The sequence below is a fragment of the Eschscholzia californica genome, unplaced genomic scaffold, assembly GCF_041429995.1.
Source record: "Eschscholzia californica isolate CP2 unplaced genomic scaffold, dmEscCali1.0.p SCAF_5, whole genome shotgun sequence".
In the NCBI taxonomy this organism is placed as follows: domain Eukaryota; kingdom Viridiplantae; phylum Streptophyta; class Magnoliopsida; order Ranunculales; family Papaveraceae; genus Eschscholzia; species Eschscholzia californica.
In genome coordinates this window covers 22,709,660-22,720,187 of record NW_028238472.1, presented here as the reverse complement: position 1 = coordinate 22,720,187, position 10,528 = coordinate 22,709,660, and the positions used below count along the sequence as shown (strand labels likewise).

The window sequence follows — 10,528 nt, the reverse complement described above, 5'->3', positions numbered from 1 at the left end:
GAGGCGCCTAAGCAATTTAGGGAGGCCCCTACAGCATTTTTGGGAGGCGCCTATAGAGGCGCCCCTTCTTTCAATTCTCTAAGAATAACTAACCCCACATCATCTCAAACCAACTCCTATGCAAAACTCAAAGAAATCTCTATTAGTGTTGTGTGTCAAGTCTAAATTCAGGCTTCAATGCAAATCTTAATGTTGCATTGTTTAGAAATAATTAGTTCATTTGAAGATTTATGAAGAGGTGGTTTTTTTTTATTGGTTTATATCAAATATCGATAAGTATGACAATTAGAGATATCTCAAGAAGACACTCGAGAAATAAACCTGTCTTCAAATCCCTATTTAACTACTAATGGATAATTTTCAAGGCCCAAATTGAGTTTTGTATTAAAGAAACTATCTTATGTGACATTCAGAGTTTTTTTGAAGATTGAGGGTTGCATCCCAGATCATCGATCCAAATTGAGTTTTGCACGGGAGAGAGTTCTAATGAAAGAACTCTAAAAATCTTATGTTGCAATCGTAATTTCTAAGATTGACGGTTGCATTAGAGATGCTCTAGTGTTAGGAAAAAATTTGCAAACCTCTCCACCTTCTAAATGTGATTCATTTTCATGTTAGTGCAAACTGTGCTTTTTTGAAATCTCAAACTTCAGTTCTGCTATCCTGAATCTGCTGACTTCTTCATGCTACCCAATATGCTCTCTATCATCTTCTCCTTCTCATCCCCAGCTATATCTACAAAAGTATAGTCCTTTTGATGCCTTCCTTTTCTTTCTGAATATCTCACAACAGGGTTACTCTTAGTACAACCATCAGAAGAATCAGTAAAAATGAAGTTGTCTCTGTTAACATCCTCAAAATCATCTCCACCATTGCATTGATCCTGCCCAACTTTGCCCTCCTTGTCAGTGTACCATGAATCAAGAATCTGTAACAGTGAGCTGTCCTCCTCAGTTCCCTTCGACTTCCCTGACTCGTCTTTTGCGAGAGACTCTTTATCCAAGTCTGAGAACTCGTTCGAATAACTGTACTTCTGATCATTAGTACCATCAAGGTTTGACTTTTGACTGGCCTTAAACTCCAAAAGTTTTCCATTTGGACTTTTGACAGAAACAGGCCCAAGTTCTTTCCATACATCGCCGCGATCGTCATTATTGTCAACGGTATAAGATATTTCTTTAGTATTTAACTTTTCAGTACTGTCAGTTGGAAGGACACTTCCCAAGCTGAAATCACGGGGGCATTTCGAAGAAGGTATGATAAAACTCGATTCTATCTTCACCCCAGGCATTGTTTCTAACAAGGATGAAAGTTTTTGGTAACCAAGCCTTCGACAGATCAGAGTATACCCATACTTCTCAAAGAAAACTTCTTTAAATCTCGACATATTGAATCCCTCTGGACATTCCTCCAAAATTTCAGCTATGAGCTTTTGGCAATCAGCTTGCATTTGATCTCTGGACTTTCCGCAAGGTTTTCCATTGCTTCTTCCCAAATTTATACCAGACTTGGACTGATTCAAATTGTGCTCCTCACTTGGATTATCTAATGATGATTTCTGTAAGTTTCGCCGAGATGATTCGCTTACGAAGATATCGCTCGACACATTTGGGCCACCAGGTGAAGACTTTCTAGCAGGAAGCAAAAGTTTGAAAGGAAGAGGTTGAGAAGGATATTCTTCTACCCATCTCTTTTTGGTAATTAATTCATCTGCCAAATCAAGGAGAGTATCTGTACTGAGAACATCAAGAGCTGAAGGCCCTTCCTTTTGTAGCTTCTCTGCCATCTCTAACCTGAAGTGGTTAACAATAAACAAGAGTTGTTCATGATATAACACAAGATTAGAAACGGAACTCTTCATTTCTATAAGGAAAAAGCAATTTCTCAGATCCAAATGGGAGAGAACAGTTTTTGAATCATCTATGGATATATGAAGTAAGAGGGTTTATGTAATTATCGAAATGGTCATTTTCCATGAACAACATACTCCTTTTAAAATATAAAGCAATTATATCTTACATTTCCTATCTTAATAGGCGAAAGGAAATGCAAGTCAACCCCACTTGAAGTTGCTAGTTACAAGCAATGCAGACTTCAAAGTTCATTTTGATCTCTTGTAAGGCCATTGTTCATTTGAAGATGGAAGGGTGTACAATGAAAGATAAAAAGGCGCATTTCAATCATCATCTGGTCCCAGATGGGAGAAACCCCAACGAGAACTTCAAATCGAAATGGATAGTTCAATCTCCACAACTACCATAGAACATTATGTTCCCATGTATTGTTGGCCGTTAAGAAACATAATCGTGTCAGCTCTTGGAACTAGAAAACTATATGAGTATATCTCTGCATTTGCTCCACAAACTGACCATAATGCTATGCTGTTCAAATGCATCACTGGCTTAAGAGAATAAGCACCTCCTTTTCCATGCAATATGATTCAACCTACTACTAAACAGTAAACACAGTAGAGTATAACACGAAAAATCTCTTCCAAGCAGATAACCAGTTTTCCTCGGTGCACCACCATGAATTTGAAGTCAATAGAATTATAAAAACAATCTCTTTAATTTAGCTTATGAAAGACATAATTGGGTATGGAACACAAAGGTTTAGTTCCATGAAAATTACGCGACAATTGTCAGATTGGTCTACTAGGTAGTAGGAAAAATATCAAATTGTGATTTGTGAACCAATAAATAGAGACTAACCGAATCAGGAGCTTAACCTGTCATTCTATTAGTATCTTGTTGATTTCCTGAAACAATGCATCATCTAGCTTATATTTGATGGACCATAAATATAATCTTTAATATCTAGAAACAATATCTGTCTGTCTTAATAGGGAAAATACACTCCCCTTGTATCCCCCCGGGGCCCCATCTTTTCAATATTAATTCAAAAGATTCAAAATAAAAATATGGAACATACCAGCATCGCATATGTGCAACTTCAGGCTAAAAATATTGTCTTAGGGTTACGCTGTCACGAGTCGACTCATTATATTCTTTGTTGCCTATAATGCCTAGATATATTAACTGAACTGCAGAACTCGATAGTCGGTCGTACGAGGTTGTTGTTTTAACGAAAGGATAATATCTTTGACCATTATTAGAGTTGGCAAAAAATTTATAAACATGGATACTGGGCGAGTAACTTTTGCCACATTTGATACTTGTTCACTTCAGTAATATAATGTAAGATTTTGTACGTACATATTGCGTGAACTTCCACGCACACACAGAGGCAACAGAGAGAGTCTTGCAGTGGAAAACATAATATAAGCAGCAACTCAAACCAGATAAAAGAAAAAGTCAAATATACGCAATTTACCTGGTTTTTGATTTGGAAATGATGGATGAACCTCTTGGTGAGCACACAAAAGATTCCAATTCATCCCAAAACGAAACTGTAGAGAACACTTGATGGTTTTTAGCTTCAATCTTTGTCTTCCTCAGATCTTTGTCAGAGTTTCCACTTGTCTGGTCAGCTTTTGTAGAAGATGTTTCATGGTTTCCAGTTTGACTATCTACAAGGCTCAAGTCGTCACCAGATTTTCCACTTGCATCATCATAGTTTTTAGCAGGTCTCCAGAATCTAAACCAGTTCATGATCTCCTCAAAGAAGCCTCTGACGAGGCCTAGCTTATCATCATCTTTCCCGTAACTCTTAGCAGCTTTCTCTTTTATCACTGATATATTACCAGTTGAAGAAGACGCTAAATTGGGGTCCATAGTTACTCGATCACGAGTCCTGAATTCCGCCGATTCAACCTTGGTTGTTGTCCTTTCAGAGCCATCACAAGTACTAGAAGATTTTACAGGGATATCAGAACCAACCACACAAGAATGACTTTGTTCAAAGCATTCCTCATGATCAGAACTACTGGACATGGTACTTTTATCAGTTTTACTATCCCTCTCTGGTAAAAGCTCTTCCATTCGCATATCCACAGAAGGCGATAATGATTTTTCAGTAGCATCTGCAACCATGGCACCACTTCCACCATTTACATCGTTAGTTTTAATCTGATCCTTTTCATCTACGGATGATTTTGAATTGCACTCAAGTAACTCAAGAGTACACCCTTTTTGTTGGCAAGAACGGATATAAAGGTGACTGCCTCTAAACAAAACCCTGAAAACATTGGATAAAGACAAAACCATACTAGAAAACTTCTTATGTCCAAAATAATCTTTATCTATAACCATATTCTTTTTCTTAAGCTCTGCTCGAAGATCTGAAAGAGGGATTCCTTTTGGGTGTGCTTTCAGGATTTGGTGAATCTTGTTTATTAAGACCCTGGGAACTGGACGAGGCTTCGCATCTACGCTAGGCTCTGTAGAGTTCTCAGGATCCGGAAAGGGATCCTCCAGGGGACCCTTATAATAGCCATACCAAGAACCATATGGACCATCAGGGGGTTGGTTAAAATGCTTCCCATTAAAGTTGTTCCCTCTTACCAGACTGTTCCAATTCCAGATTATGCTTGAGGCACTGCACAGAACATCTGAAGCATATTCTCTACTCGCAAGTAAAACATTGTAGTTACTCATTCTAAACCGATGTAAAATGTTCGCGAAGTCCCCATCTCCAGAAATTAAAAAGAGATGCGCGGGTGGAGGATTTTGCGACACCCAATAGAGAAGTTCAACAATAAGAGATCTGTCCGCGCTGTTCTTTCCACCTATACCAGAAAAAGCAATCACAAAACTTAGAACCTATAATATTAGAGTCATGCAAATGTCATACTTCATAATAAGTAACAAAAAACTAAAAAAGGGTTAATAAGAACACTATTTTTAGTTATTATGTCCTTATAACTTGCAGATCCATATAAATAAAAAAGAGAAATGCTTGAGGCGAAAAAAACATAAAAAACTATGTAGCGACTCTGATTATCGTTACACTTAGACTAAGTAACAACTAACTATATTAAAATGAAAAGGAAATTAAACAAAGGAGTTCCCGAAGACTATGGTCTGTATGTACCATGGCATATCTGGTAACTCAAGTCTCAAGGTAGCAAGTGGAAAATCTTGTTTTCAAGAAAAACCAGTTACTAGGAAAATGATCTTTTAAAAATGTAATGACGGATGTGGGTGACAGGGTTTGACTACGACCTCATTCTGATTTTATTTTTTACTTCACTGTTCCATTCCCGAGAAAATACAATGTGGGGCTTTGTCCAAATTTTTTGCCCTTAACTCCTTCACATGTTGACCTTCTGAAATTGTGGCAATGCTCATGTTAAAATTGGGCAAATGCCTTACATAGGTAACGACAAAACACGTTTAGCTTTAGTTTCATAAACGAGACGAGGATTTGTGTCCTTATCTTTTATTTGTGAGCAATGTCGTTGATTCGCATTGGCTGGGAGGAAATGAACAAAAGTAAATGACTGTAAGTGTCCATGAGGTAAGCAGGTAATATAACTAACAACCATGTACATTTTGTGCAATTGGGAATTAAGTTGCGTATCCTTTTGCAAAAGAAAAGGTGAAAAAACAAACAAGAAAGGTATAATTTCAAATACTGATATAAGAACAATAATTTTGACCTTAAGTTAAGGAGAACCTGACGCTTAAGAAAAGCATTACGAAGTCAGTCGCATGAGAAAATAAACAAATAGTTGGGCAAAGATCTTAACATGCCTATTAGCTCATTAAAATATAAAGGACTATTACTAGAACTAAGAGGTCAAATCCAATGGCGCATCTCATCCATAGCAAATTCCGCCGGTATTAAGAAATAAATCGTCAAAAAGGATTAGGATACTCCAGAATAGCAACCCAACAACTAGTTCAGGAGTTAGCATTACAAGACAAGTAGATACGTACATTCTCACATCCAGTCCAAGCAAATAGTATTAGCCAAACAACCTGAGTAACTCCAGGTTGGATCAGCTTAGGGTAGCCCGGGCGGATCCGAGCCAAATCCTTTGAGTTAGTTATTATGTTTGAAACAATGAAACATTTGAGTTTAACTAGAAATGTTGCTTGTGATCTATATTCTATAGCATTTATTGATTTGCAGTGGCATATACAGTTATACACACAAACACACATAGATAAGAGTTAAAGAAAATTGAGGCTCAGATTGGTGGCAATTGGGGATCAGCCCGAGCCCATCCTAGCCTCCAACTGCTTAGTTTCATTTCCTGTTAAGTAGAGCTACAGCTATAGAAACTACATTGTGCACATAGAGGACAGAGCAAATGGTTCAAGTTTAAAATTTGAGACCGAAAGAAGGAATAGGTGATATAAAAACTAAAGAACACATGTAAGCAAAAAAACAAAACTCTCTTCTTCTGATCAGTATACAAAAACCTTCAAATTTGACCATCCCAGAAATGAGGCATCGTTCTAATTGCAACTTAAGTGTAAGATTGTTTTAGCTTATCGCTTAATCCTGAATACTGAAAAGAGTAAGTTGCTAAGGTGGTGTTAAGTTTGTTGCCCATTGGCAATGAGCGGAGAGGACCTACACATTATATTCTTGGTTGCTAAATTGTATTTCTTCTATGTGGGACTATTCTCACAGGTGGTGTATTTAGATCATTGGTGGAGTTTATATCCATCATTTTGAACAACAAGGGATTAAATAACATATTGTATTAAAAAAATAAAAGGGTAAAGAATAACAAGAGAACAAACCACGAGGGACGTGATTAAGACAGATCCCAGTGGAAGAAAGGGCTTCTTGATTCGACCTTGATAACTGCATAACATCTCCGAATGCAGTAATGGTGATGGGTCCTTCGATTCCATTACTTCTGAGTGCACAAGTAATTCTCTGTGCTACTTGAACTACATTAACCCCAGAAGGGACTTGACAGTTTTCGAAATCCCACCATACTGAAACTTTTACATTTCTGTTTTCTTCATCATACTGGTGTCTACGTGGAGATGAAGAAGAATAGTTAGGGTTTGAAGATGAGGAGAAATGAGAAGCCCCATTGTATTTCAAATAAAATAGACTGTAAGTAGAAGACAAGAAGCGAGAGGAAGAAATGGTGCAGAAAAAGATGGTTTTTGGTTTCAGGGGTATCATGGTAAGTTGAAATATAAGGATTGTTAAAGTTTTGGATAGGGTTTTGGATAGGGTTTTGGGGAGTTGCAGGTGAAATTTGGAGGGAACTCCCCCGAGTTCGAAGGTGAGTGAGGGAAGAATGCTTAAACCCTGCTTTACCAACACTTGCGTGTCCCTTTATTTCTCAACGGCTTCATGGGCTTGGGGCGGCCGGTGATGGACATTGCCATCTTCAAACTATAAACCTTTTTCTTTTTTTTAATTATAAGCGTGTGTCGAGCCCTTGACCTCTGACGTGGAAGACTAAACATTTTATCACTCCAACCAAGAGTTGTTGGCAGTTTAAACTCTATTTAAATCTTTACACATGGGAAGAAGTCGTCTGTCACGGCTTATTTTTTAGTCCCCAAAAGCAACAGCTTATGTGGCCTGCACAGCAACTACCACAGGCCAAAACAGCCGCCTAGACAGCACCATACACTTGAAGAAATGTTATCTTGGGTTAGGTTGCTTCATTTGACACAATTTTGGGTTGGGCCCAAGGGAGTTGTCTAGAGATGGTTGGAAATATTTTCGACAGAACTCTTTAGAGCATGGTGGAGACTCAAGAGTTACCCAAAGAAGTCTAGAGAATTCCATGGAAGGATCCACACACTTCCCATCCACTAGATGGTGGGACATGGCTTAATCTTGACCGTAGACAACTAGTAATAATAGGGAATCACCTGTTTATTTGAAGGCATTCAAGTGAGGATTCAAGCAAGCTAAAAAGTGGAGTGACTTGGGAATCGTGTGCAAAGCATACTTGTAATCTTTGAGTTCTTATCAATAAAGATCAAGTTCCCTTATGTGTTCTTGCATAATTTGAGCATACCTTTCTTGGAGCATTGTTAGTGTTGGAACTTGCCTATTAGTCAAGGTTACATAGGCATATAAGAGGGAGGCTTAGAGTTGTGGTTACTTTTACCCCGTGACACGCCGCTTTGGGTAAGTAAGAATATTTTTCAGGGTGAAAAGACTTTGTCAAATTTTGGTCAATTTAAGTTGACTAATTTATTTTGTAATTGTTATAGGGGAACAAATTCACGAATTAAAAAATAATTTCAAATTGTGTGGGTTATTAAATAATTAATCTAATAAACTTACAAAACTACTAAATCTTCCTAGGATTAGAACTTTTCGGCAACTCTTTTATTGTTCTTCAAGTTCTTCTTTATGTTCTTGATTTTCCTTCTTTCTTTATTCTTCAAAATTGTATTTGCTTCATAACTACTTCTCATCTTCATCTTTCTACCATTAAATATCTTTTTTTTCTTCAAAATCTTATTAGATTAGTCAGCCTCTTTTAAAGTCTAAAATATAGACACAGAACCTAACAACATTGATAATGTGATCTGAAATATAGACAGAACCTCACAATATTGATAATGTGGTTGGAAATATAGTTCAAGATAGCATCATTGATAGAGCACGGATGGGTCTAGATGATTTTGAAGAGGTAATGGCCTTTTTATTTTATATTATTCGCATATTTGTATACACTAAAACTCCAGTTGGTTATGAACTTCGAATATATCTCGTGACCAAGAAACATTTCGTGCCTCATAGAACATCTCGTGTCACGAAACATTTCGTGTCTTAAAGCCCCATGATCATGACAAAAGGATCCACAAAATGCTTTAGTGACCTTTTTTCCCTTTCAAATTTCATATGGACTTTTCTCCTCTTCATTATTTTTTTATTTTCAACTTGATTCAAATGCTTCTATAATATTCGAAAAATGGATCCTTGTAATGATTGTATTTAACACCGATTTCACTCTTAAATTTAATAGAAAAGTAGGTAAGATGTAAAATTGGTTCAAACTTTAAAGTACGATGAAGTAACACCTTAAGAATAAGAAGAAATTTTAATTTTAGGATTTCTCTATAATATATCCGCCCACATCATCATTGAGTGTCAAATAACGTGCCCCACTAAAAGTGTCTTACAAGAACTCCAAAAATCTTAAGCAACACTATAAAATTTTAAAGTTTGAATATCCTACTGGAGATGTTGTTAGAGCATAGATTTTAACACAGAGTCCAAATAGTCCATTTGTTTGCTTTCATTGTCCACTTCTTTGTATCCATTGCAAGTTTAGACCCACCAGTAACACTAGATCTGCCTAGTTGACGGGTCTGGCTGAAATACAACTCTTGGGGCATTCGTTGGACCAGAAGTATCAGGACAATTAAACGAAGTTTTGAGTCTATGGTCCAAAAATATGGGGAATAATTAGTCATATACAGTATTCACTCCTAAATCAATAAACACTAAAAGACCAAAATAAAACATAAAATGGAAAATAAGTCCAAAAGTGTACTTTAGGGTGGGCCCCATGCTTCAAGTCATTTACTTTTTTCCCATTATTGTCCTTTTATAAATGTATTTTAACCTATGGTTTCTTGCGATTGAGTTAATAAATATACACTTTCCATAAATTTTAAGAGAGAAAATTTATGGTAAAAATTTATTCTTAATATTTATTTCCAAAATTTGTAGTTGCCAAGACCAACATACCAAATCAGTCGTTCTTGTCCTAAAAACGAGATTCCTTTTTCTCTCTCTATGTTCTTACAACGTTTATATCTCTACAAACTAGTTTTTGTTTTTTAAACCATTATGAAAATTATATATATGTTAATCAAATTTCAAATATTCTTAAAACATTTATTTAATTCTAACAACATACTTAAATGTAACATTTTTTATCATTTTTTTTTTTTGTAAGGAAAGAAGTTGAATTTTTCGTCACTGCAATCTTATTTTCATAAAAAAAACATAATGTAAACTGATATTTATTTTGCTATTTGCAATATTTTTTCTAACATTTTGTTGATTTTATTAGCATAATATGCATGACATATGTTATGAAATAGTTAGAGTATGTGAATAAAAGTTTGATTATTTATCTAGCATCTTATCGATTCTAACAACATTCTTAGATATCATAGAATTTTAAATTTTTTCTAGCATTTTATTGATTTTAAAAACACAATTATATACTTACACTCAAAAATACTTCTAAGTTTTTAAAACAACTTAGGTGACGAACCGACGTAACAAAAATATAATAATGTATCATGTATTTTCTGACTTACTTACATTATGTTAACCAAATTTTTAACATTTCTCTAGCATTTCCTTGATTCTCCTGTATTACTGAAATTAAGAGAACAACATTTTAAACATTTCTTTAGAATTTTCTTTATTATTATTAAACGTAGTGCTTTTACATTTTTATGGACAGTTATTCAATCACTGAATGAATTTCAGCGATGCAAAAATCTTATAGTTGTTACTTTAAATGGAAAATAACTAAAGCAGATGTGTGGGGTCCAATTTTCACCCATGTCGGTCAAGAGTTTGAGGGTGGGGTTCAAGCCTTCCGAGATGCGCTCGTTCATCACTCTATCAATACGAAAAAAAAAAGCTACAAATTTATAAAAAAATC

At 35.8% G+C, this 10,528-nt stretch overlaps 1 protein-coding gene across 1 annotated transcript; it reads right to left on the bottom strand.

Moving 5' to 3' along the window:
* Window positions 1–357: 357 nt before the first annotated feature.
* Window positions 358–7,310, bottom strand: LOC147537853 (uncharacterized). The gene is made up of 3 exons (XM_086641264.1): window positions 6,657–7,310; window positions 3,334–4,687; window positions 358–1,793 (listed from the first exon to the last, which is right to left on the bottom strand). The coding sequence occupies exons 1-3, from the start codon at window positions 7,051–7,053 to the stop codon at window positions 659–661; spliced, it is 2,886 nt and encodes a 961-aa protein (XP_086497390.1). The 5' UTR covers window positions 7,054–7,310; the 3' UTR covers window positions 358–658.
* Between the last annotated feature and the right edge of the window lie 3,218 nt (window positions 7,311–10,528).

What these genes read in the sequence shown, in the direction of transcription:
- LOC147537853 (XM_086641264.1), bottom strand. Translation starts at nt 7,053, where the DNA reads ATGATACCCCTGAAACCAAAAACCATCTTTTTCTGCACCATTTCTTCC. An exon ending in TCTTAATCACGTCCCTCGTG is followed by an intron (nt 4,688 to 6,656) that starts GTTTGTTCTCTT and finishes TTTCTGGTATAG; the next exon opens with GTGGAAAGAACAGCGCGGAC. An exon ending in ATTTCCAAATCAAAAACCAG is followed by an intron (nt 1,794 to 3,333) that starts GTAAATTGCGTA and finishes TAACCACTTCAG; the next exon opens with GTTAGAGATGGCAGAGAAGC.